Source organism: Haliotis rubra, unplaced genomic scaffold, assembly GCF_003918875.1.
Source record: "Haliotis rubra isolate DU_JTF1 unplaced genomic scaffold, ASM391887v1 Scf258, whole genome shotgun sequence".
In the NCBI taxonomy this organism is placed as follows: domain Eukaryota; kingdom Metazoa; phylum Mollusca; class Gastropoda; order Lepetellida; family Haliotidae; genus Haliotis; species Haliotis rubra.
The window spans coordinates 1,228,055-1,248,548 of NW_025766647.1; the positions used below are offsets into that span (position 1 = coordinate 1,228,055).

The window sequence follows — 20,494 nt, forward strand, 5'->3', positions numbered from 1 at the left end:
TTGACTGTATGTGGCCCACCGCTTATTGGAGCTATAACAGCTTGACTGTATGTGGCCCACCCCACCGCTTATTGGAGCTTATAACAGCTTGACTGTATGTGGCCCACCGCTTATTGGAGCTATAACAGCTTGACTGTATGTGGCCCACCGCTTATTGGAGCTATAACAGCTTGACTGTATGTGGCCCACCGCTTATTGGAGCTATAACAGCTTGACTGTATGTGGCCCACCGCTTATTGGAGCTATAACAGCTTGACTGTATGTGGCCCACCGCTTATTGGAGCTATAACAGCTTGACTGTATGTGACCCACCGCTTATTGGACCGCATTATAACAGCTTGACTGTATGTGGCCCACCGCTTATTGGAGCTATAACAGCTTGACTGTATGTGGCCCACCGCTTATTGGAGCTATAACAGCTTGACTGTATGTGGCCCACCGCTTATTGGAGCTATAACAGCTTGACTGTATGTGGCCCACCGCTTATTGGAGCTATAACAGCTTCAACAACAATAACAACAAGAACAATAATGATAATAAACATAACATTGACTAACGTCTGATCCATCTATAAGACACTGACTAGCAGTTCGACCCATCGAATAATCACTGACTATAAATAAAATGCCATCCCTGTATAAAAGCCCCCGTCAGTATATATAGAGCTGCTGAACAACACGAGTCAAGGTCCCCCGATACATCAGTATATATAGAGCTGCTGAACAACACGAGTCAAGGTCCCCCGATACATCAGTATATATAGAGCTGCTGAACAACACGAGTATAAAGGTGCAGACCCCGATACATCAGTATATATAGAGCTGCTGAACAACACGAGTCAAGGTCCCCCGATACATCAGTATATATAGAGCTGCTGAACAACACGAGTCAAGGTCCCCCGATACATCAGTATATATAGAGCTGCTGAACAACACGAGTCAAGGTCCCCCGATACATCAGTATATATAGAGCTGCTGAACAACACGAGTCAAGGTAAGATCAAATCTGTAGCTTGTGCCAGCATGCTACTTGTTTCCTGGAGTTCTGAATCATTTCGGTCCACTGTGCACGAGCATCGGAGTCAAAGTTCATGCCTAAATATAATCGACCAATGAGAGCCCGTGACGGCTTCTCCGCATCCTTGTCAATATGGATGACGGCGATGCTGAAGTACACGTTGTCAAGTTGATAGTGAGGTACGTCAAACGTCATAGTCTCGTTGAACACGGGGCTGACGTCACTCAGACGTACCGACGTCTTTGTCTTCTTCATGGGACGGCCATCAAAGATTAAAGTCACTTTCATGAAGGCGTCTGGAACAAACACACATGTGAGTGTGACTTTGTCGTTGAGCACAGGGGAGCAAAGATGTACTAATATCGAATACTTGAACGTGTAAAATGATAGAGGAATAGTATTGGTTGTTGTGTTAGATGTAGCTGATACAATTAAAATGCTAATTTTCCTATTTTCGAAAACAGCACCAAGAAGTCCATACATATTCACAATGTCGTATTTGAACATTCAGTTCAATGCATGTCATACTATGAAAACTTAGAACGTACTTGTGAAACTTTTTGTTTGTTGCCAAAGTGGCTATTTGTCTTGTTGTCGGGCATTTTATTTCCTTATTTCAACATTTTACACGGGGTGACGAAGCGACAATGTGACAAATTTTGACCTTGAACAATGTCATATTCTTCCCCCTTGGTAAAATAAATAATATCATTCAATGCGACAAATGTAACATTGCCATATTGTCGCACATCCGTTAATGTGGCACCTTTCACTTGTTTCTACCAAGGCGACAACGCGACAATGTCCTTCTGGGATTCTATATATGTCACATTGTCAAGTTTAATGTTTTTGTAAGAGCCTATTGCATGTAGTTTTTGAAAAGGATATACTTCTTGGTCCCCTGAAACGTGCATGTCACAGTATTTTCGGATGTAAAACAATTGTTTGATTGGGACAAGGGTGTGCAGCTCTGGGCCCACATCCTAGAAACTATTATGGTAAACGGTGTCCTATAACTCACTGACATTAAATGTACTTTGGACCGCAGTGCTTATATGGAAACCATGGTCTGTCTGTCGGTTTTCATGTACACAACACTCGCCATGGTCTGTCTGTCGGTTTTCATGTACACAACACTCGCCATGGTCTGTCTGTCGGTTTTCATGTACACAACACTCGCCATGGTCTGTCTGTCGGTTTTCATGTACACAACACTCGCCATGGTCTGTCTGTCGGTTTCATGTACACAACACTCGCCATGGTCTGTCTGTCGGTCTTCATGTACACAACACTCGCCATGGTCTGTCTGTCGGGTTTCATGTACACAACACTCGCCATGGTCTGTCTGTCTGTCGGTCTTCATGTACACAACACTCGCCATGGTCTGTCTGTCGGTCTTCATGTACACAACACTCGCCATGGTCTGTCTGTCGGTCTTCATGTACACAACACTCGCCATGGTCTGTCTGTCGGTTTTCATGTACACAACACTCGCCATGGTCTGTCTGTCGGTTTTCATGTACACAACACTCGCCATGGTCTGTCTGTCGGGTTTCATGTACACAACACTCGCCATGGTCTGTCTGTCGGTTTTCATGTACACAACACTCGCCATGGTCTGTCTGTCGGTTTTCATGTACACAACACTCGCCATGGTCTGTCTGTCGGGTTTCATGTACACAACACTCGCCATGGTCTGTTTGTCTGTCGGTCTTCATGTACACAACACTCGCCATGGTCTGTCTGTCGGTTTTCATGTACACAACACTCGCCATGGTCTGTCTGTCGGTCTTCATGTACACAACACTCGCCATGGTCTGTCTGTCTGTCGGGTTTCATGTACACAACACTCGCCATGGTCTGTCTGTCTGTTTTCATGTACACAACGTGGTCTGTCTGTCGGTCACTCGCCATGGTCTGTCTGTCGGTCTTCATGTACACAACACTCGCCATGGTCTGTCTGTCGGTCTTCATGTACACAACACTCGCCATGGTCTGTCTGTCGGTCTTCATGTACACAACACTCGCCATGGTCTGTCTGTCGGTCTTCACGTACACAACACTCGCCATGGTCTGTCTGTCTGTCGGTCTTCATGTACACAACACTCGCCATGGTCTGTCTGTCTGTCGGTCTTCATGTACACAACACTCGCCATGGTCTGTCTGTCGGTCTTCATGTACACAACACTCGCCATGGTCTGTCTGTCGGTCTTCATGTACACAACACTCGCCTGGCACAACACAACGGAGGAGGGAAGAATAATTTTGTATGGTAGTGTATAATGTAAACCTACTTGTAGAGGCCTTAGTCTGGTCCATTATCTTCAGCCCCTGTGCCTTAATGATGGTGAGACTCAATTTCTCTGCTGTGGGTAAGTACATCAGCCCAATCTGTACCTCTCCGAGGTTTTCCTGATGTAAAAATTAAATACAAAAATAAACCATAATATAACGTAGACAGCTTGTAGGTTTGTTGATAAACAAATGTTAATAAGAGTCTGTTACATGTAAACATGTACATCAACACATGTTGTAAAAGGCCTCTTCTGTATATACATAAGTACGCTAAATATATACTGTACTAAGATACATATGTCCCATCTAATACTGTACATGTAGATTCTAACGGTTAGGATGTAACAACACTAAATTCAATATCTATTCCTTATTTACTGAGTTTTATGAAATGTTCCAATTTAGCATTTATCTATAATAAATTTAGTAACAGTTTACACCTTGCAACAGCTGTGATCTACATGAGCTGTACTGAGGTGGGCATAAATTAAACCTTATCATGCACATAACAGCTCAGATGATTCAGCCGTTAAGGGGATTTCAATATGTATGATAATGACATGTAGATAAGTAAATACATATCATCCATGAATGATCTGGAATTCGGTTGTGAAAAACATATCTATATAGTTTCAAGTACAGGTCAATGACGTTTTTCATAAAAATAATGGGAGTATGCAATATCATAATATGATTGCTTTTCATACGAATCGAGGGAACATTATAGCATTGCATATCCTGCATAACGGAAAGAATAGTTAGGAAGATAACTGCTTAACAAGTAACGAAAATATAAGCTTACAAGCATAACACAGTGTTAAGGACACAGTGGACATGGCCAGAACTCTATTTAACATACACCACACATGCATCTAGTCTTATATTACAGTAACTATACTGACATCCATTAGAAACACATCACCGGAACACAACTTGTGATCACCCTGATAAATAAAGAAGAGAACAACTTGTTATCACCCTGATAAATAAAGAAGAGAACAACTTGTTATCACCCTGATAAATAAAGAAGAGAACAACTTGTTATCACCCTGATAAATAAAGAAGAGAACAACTTGTTATCACCCTGATAAATAAAGAAGAGAACAACTTGTTATCACCCTGATAAATAAAGAAGAGAACAACTTGTTATCACCCTGATAAATAAAGAAGAGAACAACTTGTTATCACCCTGATAAATAAAGAAGAGAACAACTTGTTATCACCCTGATAAATAAAGAAGAGAACAACTTGTTATCACCTGATCAATAAATAAATAAAGAAGAGAACAACTTGTTATCACCCTGATAAATAAAGAAGAGAACAACTTGTTATCACCCTGATAAATAAAGAAGAGAACAACTTGTTATCACCCTGATAAATAAAGAAGAGAACAACTTGTTATCACCCTGATAAATAAAGAAGAGAACAACTTGTTATCACCCTGATAAATAAAGAAGAGAACAACTTGTTATCACCCTGATAAATAAAGAAGAGAACAACTTGTTATCACCCTGATAAATAAAGAAGAGAACAACTTGTTATCACCCTGATAAATAAAGAAGAGAACAACTTGTTATCACCCTGATAAATAAAGAAGAGAACAACTTGTTATCACACCCTGATAAATAAAGAAGAGAACAACTTGTTATCACCCTGATAAATAAAGAAGAGAACAACTTGTTATCACCCTGATAAATAAAGAAGAGAACAACTTGTTATCACCCTGATGATAAAAAGAAAACTTGTTATCAGATAAATAAAGAAGAGAACAACTTGTTATCACCCTGATAAATAAAGAAGAGAACAACTTGTTATCACCCTGATAAATAAAGAAGAGAACAACTTGTTATCACCCTGATAAATAAAGAAGAGAACAACTTGTTATCACCCTGATAAATAAAGAAGAGAACAACTTGTTATCACCCTGATAAATAAAGAAGAGAACAACTTGTTATCACCCTGATAAATAAATAAATAAAGAGAACAACCTGATAAATAAAGAAGAGAACAACTTGTTATCACCCTGATAAATAAAAAAGAAGAGAACAACTTGTTATCACCCTGATAAATAAAGAAGAGAACAACTTGTTATCACCCTGATAAATGACTTGTTATCACCCTGAAAAAAGAAGAGAACAAATCAAAGAGAACAACTTGTTATCACCCTGATAAATAAAGAGAACAACTTGTTATCACCCTGATAAATAAAGAGAGAGAACAACTTGTTATCACCCTGATAAATAAAGAAGAGAACAACTTGTTATCACCCTGATAAATAAAGAAGAGAACAACTTGTTATCACCCTGATAAATAAAGAAGAGAACAACTTGTTATCACCCTGATAAAAAAAGAGAACAACTTGTTATCACCCTGATTAAAGAGAACAACTTGTTATCACCCTGATAAATAAAGAGAGAACAACTTGTTATCACCCTGATAAAGAAGAGAACAACTTGTTATCACCCTGAAATAAAGAAGAGAACAACTTGTTATCACCCTGATAAATAAAGAAGAGAACAACTTGTTATCACCCTGATAAATAAAGAAGAGAACAACTTGTTATCACCCTGATAAATAAAGAAGAGAACAACTTGTTATCACCCTGATAAATAAAGAAGAGAACAACTTGTTATCACCCTGATAAATAATAAAGAGAACAACTTGTTATCACCCTGATAAATAAAGAAGAGAACAACTTGTTATCACCCCCTGATAAATAAAGAGAACAACTTGTTATGTTATCACCCTGATAAATAAAGAAGAGAACAACTTGTTATCACCCTGATAAATAAAGAAGAGAACAACTTGTTATCACCCTGATAAATAAAGAAGAGAACAACTTGTTATCACCCTGATAAATAAAGAAGAGAACAACTTGTTATCACCCTGATAAATAAAGAAGAGAACAACTTGTTATCACCCTGATAAATAAAGAAGAGAACAACTTGTTATCACCCTGATAAATAAAGAAGAGAACAACTTGTTATCACCCTGATAAATAAAGAAGAGAACAACTTGTTATCACCCTGATAAATAAATAAAAACAAACTTGTCCCTGGCAGTGAAACTGTGAATCAACATGGAAACACAGTACTTCATCATTGAGTGCAACCATAAATTAACACTAACATTGACGGGGTTCAAATTGAAATTTCACACACACTCAAGACATTCACACAGTCAGTGTTAGTAACGGGTGTGGTCATTATTTACGTTGGGCACAGGTACACATCTTCGTCTAATCCATGAGATGACTCCTCGTGAAAGCTTGCCATATCTGACGCAATATTCCAACTCATAGACATTATTAGGCTGAGCTCCAGTAAAAGTCTTTCCCCATTTAGATGTGGAGACGCCAACGGCATGACAGGCCTTCTCCCTGTAGAAGGTTCTAGCAATATAGGGTCGTGCATTGTTCTGTTGCAAAATGCTGAGACGTTGACTTGCCGCCATGTGGCAACGACTGTTGTTCTCTGTACCTCCGCCGTACCAATACGGTAATCCCTGAGGTACGTGGTCGCTGTTGTTCTCTGTACCTCCGCCGTACCAATATGGTAATCCCTGAGGTACGTTGTCGCTGTTGTTCTCTGTACCTCCGCCGTAACAATATGGTAATCCCTGAGGTACGTGGTCGCTGTTGTACCAATATGTACTCGGAGGTACGTGGTCGCTGTTGTACCATCTGGGGACTGATGATCCCCTTTATCCGTGGTTGTTTTGGACCCTGGCTTGAAAATTGTCCTGGAATGAGTGAGGTTGATCTTGGACCGGGGTCGTGACACGTGCTTGCCCTCGGTGTGGCCGTTCACGTGTTCTGTCAGTTTGTCGTAGGTACGGTGCTAACCTGACCAATTTTGTAATTGAGACAAATAAACCTTTTGCCACGTGACGTGCAGACAAACAAGTCTCAAGAAACCAAACAGCTCATTTTCTCTCAAAAGCTGATAAACGTGGCATTGTGTAAAGTGAACAGTTAAGTGCTTCTCGTTGTGCATCACGTTTATCTGCCAGAGTCAGATTACTTCAAGCAGAGTTGGGCTTCAGACTTGTTCAATGTTAGTAGTAGTAGTTGATTTCGGTAAATCAGGCCAAAGGCCCATTTTACAATTAATGTACTGACAAAGATGTTGATGTTGCGCCACCATGTATCAATGTTTGAGTACAACAAGTATATCTAGTACAATATACATGTGAATATAAAATATGTAGGTTATGTAATGGACAATTGCTTGTCCCCCATTTTAAGAGCAAAGAAAGTAAACTTGGCAAGATTATTAAGCATGGGAGTATTTTTGGTGGTAAATAAAAGTTTACATTTACACTCTGAAGGAAATTTGTGGTAATACCTTGGCAGGAAATTTCTTCTAAGGTCACTACAAAATGGACACACATGATATTCTGTTTCTAAAATGGATGGTACAACATGATATTCTGGTATTCTGTTTCTACATTTGGGATGGTACAAAATGGACACACTGGACAGACATGGTATTCTGTTTCTACATTTGGGATGGTACAAAATGGATACACTGGACAGACATGGTATTCTGTTTCTACATTTGGGATGGTACAAAATGGATACACTGGACAGACATGGTATTCTGTTTCTACATTTGGGATGGTACAAAATGGACACACTGGACAGACATGGTACTCTGTTTCTACATTTGGGATGGTACAAAATGGACACACTGGACAGACATGGTATTCTGTTTCTACATTTGGGATGGTACAAAATGGACACACTGGACAGACATGGTATTCTGTTTCTACATTTGGGATGGTACAAAATGGATACACTGGACAGACATGGTATTCTGTTTCTACATTTGGGATGGTACAAAATGGACACAGTCTTTCACTTTTAGGTATTCCTAATTTTCTACCCCGTGATATCATGCGATCACTACAGGATGTACTAAACTGTGAACGAGTAAAATCCTACATGCATCAATATTTACAGCGTTTAAACTTGATCAATGATAATAGGGTGATACGTTTCTAAGGATTTCAGTATAGTATGGAACACGCATATCAACATCTGGTCTTACACCACATTACCTAGTATGAAACAAGCAGTAACAAGCATGGAACACGCATATCAACATCTGGTCTTACACTGCATCAACTAGTATGAAACAAGCAGTAACAAGCATGGAACACGCATATCAACATCTGGTCTTACACTGCATCAACTAGAATGTAAGAAGCAGTAACAAGCATGGAACACGCATATCAACATCTGGTCTTACACTGCATCAACTAGTATGAAACAAGCAGCAACAAGCATGGAACACGCATATCAACATCTGGTCTTACACTGCATCAACTAGTATGAAACAAGCAGTAACAAGCATGGAACACGCATATCAACATCTGGTCTTATACTGTATCAACTAGTATGTTACAAGCAGTAACAAGCATGGAACACGCATATCAACATCTGGTCTTACACTGCATCAACTAGTATGTAACAAGCAGTTATAAGCATGGAACACGCATATCAACATCTGGTCTTACACTGCATTAACTTATATGAAACAAGCAGTAACAAGCATGGAACACGCATATCAACATCTGGTCTTACACTACATTACCTAGTATGAAACAAGCAGTAACAAGCATGGAGCACACATACCAACATCTGGACTTACACTGCATCAACTAGTATGTAACAAGCAGTAACAAGCATGGAACACGCATATCAACATCTGGTCTTACACTGCATCAACTAGTATGAAACAAGCAGTAACAAGCATGGAACACGCATATCAACATCTGGTCTTACACTGCATCAACTAGTATGTAACAAGCAGTAACAAGCATGGAACACGCATATCAACATCTGGTCTTACACTGCATCAACTAGTATGCGTAACAAGCAGTTATAAGCATGGAACACGCATATCAACATCTGGTCTTACACTGCATTAACTTATGTGAAACAAGCGGTAACAAGCATGGAACACGCATATCAACATCTGGTCTTACACTGCATCAACTAGTATGTAACAAGCAGTAACAAGCATGGAACACGCATATCAACATCTGGTCTTACACTGCATCAACTAGTATGAAACAAGCAGCAACAAGCATGGAACACGCATATCAACATCTGGTCTTACACTGCATCAACTAGTATGTAACAAGTAGTAACAACAAGCATGGAACACGCATATCAACATCTGGTCTTACACTGCATCAATTGGTATGTAACAAGCAGTAACAAGCATGGAACACGCATATCAACATCTGGTCTTACACTGCATCAACTGGTATGTAACAAGCAGTAACAAGCATGGAACATGCATATCAACATCTGGTCTTACACTGCACCAACTATTATGTAACAAGCAGTAACAAGCATGGAACACGCATATCAACATCTGGTTTTTCACTGCATCAACTAGTATGAAACAAGCAGCAACAAGCATGGAACACGCATATCAACATCTGGTCTTACACTGCATCAACTAGTATGTAACAAGCAGCAACAAGCATGGAACACGCATATCAACATCTGGTCTTACACTGCATCAACTAGTATGTAACAAGCAGTAACAAGCATGGAACACGCATATCAACATCTGGTCTTACACTGCATCAACTAGTATGAAACAAGCAGCAACAAGCATGGAACACGCATATCAACATCTGGTCTTACACTGCATCAACTAGTATGTAACAAGCAGTAACAAGCATGGAACACGCATATCAACATCTGGTCTTACACTGCATCAACTAGTATGTAACAAGTAGTAACAAGCATGGAACACGCATATCAACATCTGGTCTTACACTGCATCAACTAGTATGAAACAAGCAGCAACAAGCATGGAACACGCATATCAACATCTGGTCTTACACTGCATCAACTAGTATGTAACAAGCAGTAACAAGCATGGAACACGCATATCAACATCTGGTCTTACACTGCATCAACTAGTATGAAACAAGCAGTAACAAGCATGGAACACGCATATCAACATCTGGTCTTACACTGCATCAACTAGTATGTAACAAGCAGCAACAAGCATGGAACACGCATATCAACATCTGGTCTTACACTGCATCAACTATTATGTAACAAGCAGTAACAAGCATGGAACACGCATATCAACATCTGGTCTTACACTGCATCAACTAGTATGAAACAAGCAGCAACAAGCATGGAACACGCATATCAACATCTGGTCTTACACTGCATCAACTAGTATGTAACAAGCAGCAACAAGCATGGAACACGCATATCAACATCTGGTCTTACACTGCATCAACTAGTATGAAACAAGTAGCAACAAGCATGGAACACGCATATCAACATCTGGTCTTACACTGCATCAACTAGTATGTAACAAGTAGTAACAAGCATGGAACACGCATATCAACATCTGGTCTTACACTGCATCAACTAGTATGAAACAAGCAGCAACAAGCATGGAACACGCATATCAACATCTGGTCTTACAGTGCATTAACTAGTGTTACAAGCAGCAACAAGCATGGAACACGCATATCAACATCTGGTCTTACACTGCATCAACTATTATGTAACAAGCAGTAACAAGCATGGAACACGCATATCAACATCTGGTCTTACACTGCATCAACTAGTATGTAACAAGCAGTAACAAGCATGGAACACGCATATCAACATCTGGTCTTACACTGCATCAACTAGTATGTAACAAGCAGTAACAAGCATGGAACACGCATATCAACATCTGGTCTTACACTGCATCAACTAGTATGAAACAAGCAGTAACAAGCATGGAACACGCATATCAACATCTGGTCTTACACTGCATTAACTAGTGTTACAAGCAGCAACAAGCATGGAACACGCATATCAACATCTGGTCTTACACTGCATCAACTAGTATGTAACAAGCAGTAACAAGCATGGAACACGCATATCAACATCTGGTCTTACACTGCATCAACTAGTATGTAACAAAATAGCGGTAACAAGCATGGAACATGCATATCAACATCTGGTCTTACACTGCATCAACTATTATGTAACAAGCAGTAACAAGCATGGAACACGCATATCAACATCTGGTCTTACACTGCATCAACTAGTATGTAACAAGCAGTAACAAGCATGGAACACGCATATCAACATCTGGTCTTTCACTGCATTAACTAGTATGTAACTTACAGTAACAAGCATGGAACACGCATATCAACATCTGGTCTTACACTGCATCAACTAGTATGAAACAAGCAGTAACAAGCATGGAACACGCATATCAACATCTGGTCTTACACTGCATCAACTATTATGTAAACAAGCAGTAACAAGCATGGAACACGCATATCAACATCTGGTCTTTCACTGCATTAACACTGCAGTATGTCAAACACAAGCACCAACAAGCATGGAACACGCATATCAACTGCTCGTCAAACACCACCACCATTACTGTATGTAAACTGCATCAACAGTATGTAACAAGCAGTAACAAGCATGGAACACGCATATCAACATCTGGTCTTACACTGCATCAACTGGTATGTAACAAGCGGTAACAAGCATGGAACACGCATATCAACATCTGGTCTTTCACTGCACCAATTACTGTATGTAACAAGTACACCAACAAGCATGGAACACGCATATCAACATCTGGTCTTACACTGCATCAACTAGTATGTAACAAGCAGCAACAAGCATGGAACACGCATATCAACATCTGGTCTTACACTGCATTAACTAGTGTGTAACAAGCAGCAACAAGCATGGAACACGCATATCAACATCTGGTCTTACACTGCATCTGCTCGTCAAACACCACCACCATTACTGTATGTAAACTTACACCAACAGGGGCTGCAGCTGCTCGTCAAACACCACCACCATTACTGTATGTAAACTTACACCAACAGGGGGCTGCAGCTGCTCGTCAAACACCACCACCATTACTGTATGTAAACTTACACCAACAGGGGGCTGCAGCTGCTCGTCAAACACCACCACCATTACTGTATGTAAACTTACACCAACAGGGGGCTGCAGCTGCTCGTCAAACACCACCACCATTACTGTATGTAAACTTACACCAACAGGGGCTGCAGCTGCTCGTCAAACACCACCACCATTACTGTATGTAAACTTACACCAACAGGGGCTGCAGCTGCTCGTCAAACACCACCACCATTACTGTATGTAAACTTACACCAACAGGGGCTGCAGCTGCTCGTCAAACACCACCACCATTACTGTATGTAAACTTACACCAACAGGGGCTGCAGCTGCTCGTCAAACACCACCACCATTACTGTATGTAAACTTACACCAACAGGGGCTGCAGCTGCTCGTCAAACACCACCACCATTACTGTATGTAAACTTACACCAACAGGGGGCTGCAGCTGCTCGTCAAACACCACCACCATTACTGTATGTAAACTTACACCAACAGGGGCTGCAGCTGCTCGTCAAACACCACCACCATTACTGTATGTAAACTTACACCAACAGGGGCTGCAGCTGCTCGTCAAACACCACCACCATTACTGTATGTAAACTTACACCAACAGGGGGCTGCAGCTGCTCGCTCGTCACCAAAGGGGCTGCACGTCAAACACCACCACCATTACTGTATGTAAACTTACACCAACAGGGGGCTGCAGCTGCTCGTCAAACACCACCACCATTACTGTATGTAAACTTACACCAACAGGGGGCTGCAGCTGCTCGTCAAACACCACCACCATTACTGTATGTAAAACACCACCACCATTACTGTATGTAAACTTACACCAACAGGGGGCTGCAGCTGCTCGTCAAACACCACCACCATTACTGTATGTAAACTTACACCAACAGGGTGCTCTGCAGCTGCTCGTCAAACACCACCACCATTACTGTATGTAAACTTACACCAACAGGGGGCTGCAGCTGCTCGTCAAACACCACCTCCGTCTGCGTGGTCCACTCCACCCGTGACAATGGCACCACCACCTCGCCCACTACGACATGCCTTGTGTAGCGGTCAAAGTCGCACACTAGCATCTTCAGGGTGTAGTAATGGATCTCATTCGCATCAATTGGCACAATGAATATCTCGTTGAAAGCTGGGTCTGTAGACCTGCGTAGTATCTTCGTCTGGAACTCCACATCGAGGTTGTTCATCTCCTGCTCCCTACTCGCCTTGCCCCTGAAGGTAAAGATGCTGCGCGGAGCCCGGTATAACCTGACTTTGACGTAAGGTGTCATGGTGCCATCAGGATCGGTGATTGAGAAGTTGCTAAGCTTCTGGACTCGTATTGTAAGCTTACCGTCGACTCTGTCATACATTAGACCAAAGACCAGAGAAGCCTTTTCAAGCAGGAAGGTAGTTGGGGAAGACGGGGACTGGGGCTCACTGCGAATCGGTTTGAAGACATGTTCTTTGTGACGATCCTGAAATGTATATGATCAAAGTTAGGAAACCGATGTTTGCCGATGTAGAAACAATGATGTCACGAAATAACGTTTACAGTGTTCACTACCTTTGGTGGGCAGTTTTGAAAACACCGAGCACTGTTTCGTTAAAGTCGAGTAAATGGACCGGCTGGTCAGGCTACACTATACTCACGACGTTGGTAAATATGTCAAGCGCGGGTGTGTCTGGTGCAAAATAGCAGGCTCATTTTTCTACAGACCATCGTGGTACGTTTGCAATACTGCAGGCTCTATTATCTGTAGACCATCGTGGTTAGTCTGCAGTACTGCAAGCTCTATTATCTGCAGACCATCGTGGTTTGTCTGCAGCATTGCGGAGTGTGGCGGTATGCAAACTAACGTTACACTAGATGATATATTCGACCTTGTCACAGACTTTTGACATCACTGAAAAGTGGATCTTTAACACATATTTAACATGCAAATCATGTGGTACCTGTTTCATTTCAATGACGTCATGGGAACTGTAATCTGACCAATCGGAAGTGTCTGTGTCTTTAAATGATTGTAGAGGCTGCCAGAGACTGTGTTGTTCCGGTTTATAGTACGGAGAATGCGATCCTGTCGTTGAGCCATAAGCAGGAACTTTCTCCTTGTCCCTTTTCTCTGAAAGAAATATCAATGTTACGTTTGCAACACTTTGGGATATTCTTAAGCTTCCCTCCATTTGCCGGTTGATCATTTTACATGTCAACTGAATAGCTATCTTATTGAACATATAGACGTACCTTTTTCATCCTTGTCTTTACAGGGACACACGTGGTAGAGGCAACACAGGGGGCTGATGACACAGAACACGAGGATGCCAATAGTAAACAGAGCTGCCAGTGCTGCCGCTACTATGACGAGCTTGTCCCAAGGTTCCAGATGATAGAGAACTGGAGCCTCGGATGTTGACATGTTCTGGTCCTATCTCAGCCCATCTAGCTCTGGAAGGCGGAAGTGATTGTGTTCAGCACAGCATCTATATTAAGCACATCATGTTCACCTTTTGTTACTGACAAGTAGACGGAATTCACCTTTTGTTACTGACAGGTAGACGGAATTCACCTTTTGTTACTGACAAGTAGACGGAATTCACTTTTGTTACTGACAGGTAGACGGAATTCACCTTTTGTTACTGACAAGTAGACGAAATTCACCTTTTGTTACTGACAGGTAGACGGAATTCACCTTTTGTTACTGACAAGTAGACGGAATTCACCTTTTGTTACTGACAGGTAGACGGAATTCACCTTTTGTTACTGACAAGTAGACGGAATTCACCTTTTGTTACTGACAGGTAGACGGGATTCACATTTTGTTACTGACAAGTAGACGAAATTCACCTTTTGTTACTGACAAGTAGACGGAATTCACCTTTTGTTACTGACAGGTAGACGGAATTCACCTTTTGTTACTGACAAGTAGACGGAATTCACCCTTTGTTACTGACAGGTAGACGGAATTCACCTTTTGTTACTGACAAGTAGACGGAATTCACCTTTTGTTACTGACAAGAAAACGGAATTCACCTTTTGTTACTGACAAGTAGACGGAATTCACCTTTTGTTGCATAAATATTTTAAATACATGATGTACATTGACATATTCTGTAGCAATAATGTCTTAACAATGAAATAAATTTTCTTACACTTGGATGCTTATAATAAGATGGCTTTAGACATTTCATTCGTAGAGACGAATAAACAGGACGAAAAAACAGGACAGGACTAGAAGGAAATGTAACTCACCCTCTACAGTATTCATATTACATAACCATAACCTGCTTTGTAAAACAACTCTCTAATATCAGTCACCCCGATTCTTTACCCATTTTCGTCATACAATTTCATCATGTAACATTTTTTTCGAAAACCTATGATGGCAAATGCAGCAATGTTACCAAATACCTTATATATGGCTTTAATGGAGGAATATAAACAATGGAAATCTACCTCTGTAAACCGTTATATATACATTCTTTCTTCAGGGCACTATAAAAGAACAAGAGATGGTAAGATGGTTAAATTGTTATTATTGCATTGCTGAGATATGTGTGATGTACTCGATACACTGACAGTGCCATAATCAGTTCCATTAGGCTACACCGCCGTTCCAAAACATGGGTATACAGAATGTGAAGTCACAAGAATATAAATGCGAAATTTCTCAGTTCAATATTGTGTATGGACGCCCCGCGCATTCACCAAACACCGTCTCCTCATCGACTGCCTGATGCTTGTGAACACGTGGTTGGGGATTCTGCGCCATTGCTCTTGCAAGGCAGCGCCAAGTTCCTGCAAATTCTGAGGTTGGTTCCTAAGACCACGAAGCCTTCTCCCAAGTGCATCCCAAACGTGCTCTATTGGATTAAGGTCAGGGGACCTCGATGGCTAGTCCATGACGTTGATTCCAGCGTTTTGAAGGAAATTGCGTGTCAACATCGCGGTATGCGGCCGAGCATTATCATGCTGGAACTGTAGACCTGGGCCATGAGCCGCCATGAAAGGAACGAGTTCAGGGGTGAGCACCTGGTCGCGGTAAGCAGCAGCTGTGAGGTTTCCACGGATGACCAGAAGTCGGGAACGGTTGTTCCCACAGAAAGCACCCCACACCATGCAACTTCCGCCCCCGAATCTGTCGACTTCCTGTACACAACATTGGGCATACCGTTCACGACGTCGTCTCCAGACTCTATGCCTGCCGTCCGAGAATCTGAGGGTAAACCTGGATTCATCGCTAAAGACGACTCGATTCCAGTCTCTCTGGGTCCATCGGAGGTGACGTTGGGCCCACAGCAGACGTCGACGTTGATGAAACGGCGTGAATATTGGCCCACGATATGGACGTCGAGAATGGCGATTGGCAGCCCGCAACCGATTTCGAATGGTCTGTGAGGACAGTCGACCTCTAAACATCTCAGCCCTGGTTCGTGTAGCTGGCAGAAATATGTCACGTAGGTGACGTAGGAAGATTTGACGGTCTTCTGCTCGTGACGTCACACGTGGACGACCCGACCTTGGGCGATCAGAAGTGGTGCCAGTTTGTTGTAGACGACCTCGCAAGTCATACACAGTACGACGGCTGCATCCCATTGCTCTTGCGACGTCAATAACTGATCTTCCCGCTTGCAACATGCCAACGGCACGTTCACGTTGCACATTTGACAATCGTGGTATTTCAAGTACCGTTAGAACTGTGGTTTAAAAGTGTTTTTTCAATTCTTGAGGCCAATGCAAACACGTGCATATGAAGAAAACTTCGATGCGAAGATCACGTGATCGACTGCACGTGCAAAACCTGATTTGGCACTAACGTCATTTGCACGACGAATGGATGGGTTTGAATGGGTTTTGCTAACGTTTGTCTAGAGTCGAAAGATAGGGATCCCATTTCGGATACATAGATGTATCATCAGAGAAAAAGTATTCATTATTTTTCAAATTACATTTTGTGAAGTTTCTTTTTTGACTCAGTATTATTGACAGTGCTGATCTTTTAGCTCCATTATATACAGAGTTGTTTAACCTTATAGTCTCATTTCGGTAATATGCCAGATACTTGGCTGATCGAAATTGTGAAATATAGTTTTAAGAATAAAGCCGATAAGCTTGATCCAAACTCCTATAGGCCAATAACAATATTACGTCGTATTGGTAGATTATTTACACACATCGATCCTAAATGCAAGACTAACAACGTTTTGAAAACAATAAAACCTTGACCCAAGCTCAACCCGGTTTCAAAAAGCAATTAGCAACTTCAGATAATATTTTTGTTCTTCAAATGCTAACTAATGCGCTTTTGTAGATTTCACAAAAGCCTTGACACAGTCTGGAGATCTCGTTTGTGGACAAAATTACTGAAACCTGGCATCCTTAGAAGATTTTATGAATTTGTTATAACAAGTACAGTAACATAAAATCAGTTGTTGAATTTAGCAACAAAAAATCCGATATCATCTGTTGCAATAAAGATATGAGAAAAGGGAGGTGTGTGTGTGTGTGTGTGTGTGTGTGTGTGTGTGTGTTAATTTATCACCCCTTCTGTTTTCAATTTACCTGAATGACCTCGAAATTATCTATTAGAAAATAGGTGCAATGGTATCAGTGTTGACTCCACACGTGTTCAAGAAGTACTGGTGTGGATTAAATTACTTCTACTCCTTATGCTGATGATACTGTTTTGTTCGCCGAGACACCTCGTGATTTACAGAAATCACGTGATACGGTTGAAACCTACTGTAAACTATGGAAATTACAAGTCAGTCTTACTAAGACTAAAGTTGTCATATTTGGTGGAGGTCCAGCGAATATAACTGAATTGTTCTTTAACTATGGAGATAATAATGTTGAAATAGTTGATGCATATATCTACCTATTATTGTAATACCTTTGTAAACTTTACACCTAAATGCACAAAAGAACTGAAATGCCTGTCTAAATTCATAAACATTTTAAAAATCCTGTTAATAAATAGTTACTTAGACGCATGTATTATGTGTATATATATGTTTTGTGTTTTGCTCTTGTACCACCGTAGGTGTTTTTTGAGTAAAGATTGATTGATTGATTGATTGTTCGGTCGATCGATTGGTAAACCATCCCATCAAATCAGCCGACTCCTAAAACAACAAGCGGGCATAGACACCGCCTTCTCCGCGTCCTCCAGCTAACGGACGGAAACCAGCCACCGTCAACAACAACAACCCTAAATGTGTCATGTTCAAAATAAACTGTGATTGTGGACAGAGCTACATAGGCGAAACGTCACGACCCATCAACACCCGAGTGAAAGAACATCAGACCTCTGTTACCAATTCCAACAGCAGATCAGCCATCTCTGACCAAATCAAAGCAAGCCCCAATCATCAAATATGACATCTGACACCACCGTTCTTGCTAACAATCAAACAGACTTCACTGAACGCAAGCTCACTAAAGCCATTCACATCAAACGCCCAAATCCCACCATCAACCGAGTATACTTCAATAGTCAACAGACACAACCCATTAGTTTCAATAGTCAATAGACACATCCCACCAGCTTCAATACTCAATATACACATCCTATTTGCTTCAATACTCAATAATATTTCTGCAAGACCAATTCCATCATTCAGAACAGAACAGAACAGAACTTTTATTACGCTCCGGCCGGGATAATCGGCATAAGAGGTACAAATATACAGTTGAGAATACATGGGATGGTAGGATGGTTTACAAGGAAGATTGTACAGTTTTCATGATAGTACTATAAAATATATACAGCTGTTTTAAAACACTAATTCGTTTACAGTTAAATAATTCGTTAAATCTTAAAACATTGAGTTTTTTAACATAAGGGTTTGGGATATAAGTTTTCCGATGATGTTTGAAGAAATGGCAGAGAAAAATGTAAAGAAATTCATCGCCAACACATTCTTTCTTCGGGTGGGATTTTGTGCCACCTACCTACTTCTATAGGTAAACGATGGCAGGAAGTTCTAAACAAGAGAAATTTAAGAGCCAAGGAGAAAGGGATATATATCAGATATTTTTCAAGGACAAGTTCGGATTTGAATACACGATACATGGTAGACTTAGAAGAATTCGACATCTCCAAGGCTTCCACAGATTGTATCCATTTTTGATTACTGTTGTTTCTACAGGCTTCATTGTATAACATTTGGCAGCTTTTGTTCTCTACCAGATAGAAGTGTGGCCATACGACATTTGATAGAGTTAATTGGGATACCCTTCCAAGTTCTCCGTATAGCATTATAATGGCGTGCTTCAAAAAGTAGTTTTGAGAAGTAAAAACGTTTCCAAATCGTTCAAAAATAGAGAGAATAGCATTGGGGAGAGATTTCCCCCTTGGCGGACTCCAATAATACAGAGAAACTGTTCTGAGTAAGTACCATTTGAACACACACATAAATGAATACCATCGTACATGTTAACAATAATTCGAATAAACTAGCCATCAATACCTTGTGTACTTTTTCCATAAACCAATGCGCCAAAGATTGTCAAATGCTTTCTGAAAATCAATAAAACCACAATACAATTTTTCTTTCTCTTTTTAAGTACAGTGACAGCTGCAGATGATCAGATTGAAAGTGAAGAAGAAGAAGCAGAAGACACTGTCACCCTTCCGTCTTTAACAGACATGAGACTGTACCTCGGTAACATCATTACGTACTACGAGTGCCAGGGTGACATCGAAAATGCAGATAAAGCAATGGACATGCTCAATTCTTTAAAACAACCTTTGCAGCAGCCCACCATTAAAGACTACTTTTGTAAGTAAAATAGTGAGTGAAACAATGTGTAATAAATCCAGTGATTGTCTTTGATGTTTTGTTTTGATTTCTTCACGTATCACGGAGTTAAACCTCGGTCAGTCACAATGGCTTGTGTCACGTTTGAACAACATATTACGATGTATTGGTCTTTATGTAATACATGCAGGATACATCTGAAAACAAGTTTTGCGTTTCTTTTTGGCGAGTATATTTAAAACCTAAAGTCGAATTCTTGCAGCAAACATATTCCGGTAGAATCCCTGTCAATGAATCACTTAGACTTTTGAAGCATTTTGTACGAAATCTATTAAAAGATCTTTAGCTTATCTAGACCTACGTCATTTGATATAGTAGTATATAGTGGATATTGATTTTCGTTTAAACTCCTTGTTGTTCATACAAGCTGAACATTAGAATGTGCGTGTGCTACACAGAAAGGTCTGTGTCAATATCATGTGGGTG

At 40.8% G+C, this 20,494-nt stretch overlaps 1 protein-coding gene and 1 long non-coding RNA gene across 2 annotated transcripts in view; one reads left to right on the top strand and one right to left on the bottom strand.

Moving 5' to 3' along the window:
- Nucleotides 1-593: 593 nt before the first annotated feature.
- Nucleotides 594-20,494, bottom strand: part of LOC124279855 (synaptotagmin-A-like) — a 42,625-nt gene continuing 22,724 nt past the window's right edge. Inside the window, exons 2-7 of the mRNA XM_046715732.1 lie at nucleotides 14,493-14,693; nucleotides 14,201-14,370; nucleotides 13,201-13,722; nucleotides 3,312-3,429; nucleotides 952-1,313; nucleotides 594-650 (exon numbers count right to left, since the gene is read on the bottom strand). Coding sequence (XP_046571688.1) covers nucleotides 1,000-1,313; nucleotides 3,312-3,429; nucleotides 13,201-13,722; nucleotides 14,201-14,370; nucleotides 14,493-14,664 — 1,296 coding nt within the window. The 5' untranslated portion in view covers nucleotides 14,665-14,693 and the 3' untranslated portion in view covers nucleotides 594-650; nucleotides 952-999. The remainder of the gene's footprint in view (nucleotides 651-951; nucleotides 1,314-3,311; nucleotides 3,430-13,200; nucleotides 13,723-14,200; nucleotides 14,371-14,492; nucleotides 14,694-20,494) is intronic.
- LOC124279856 lies at nucleotides 14,778-20,030 on the top strand. The gene is made up of 3 exons (XR_006899500.1): nucleotides 14,778-14,788; nucleotides 17,266-17,267; nucleotides 19,895-20,030. It is a non-coding gene; the product is annotated as an uncharacterized LOC124279856 (long non-coding RNA).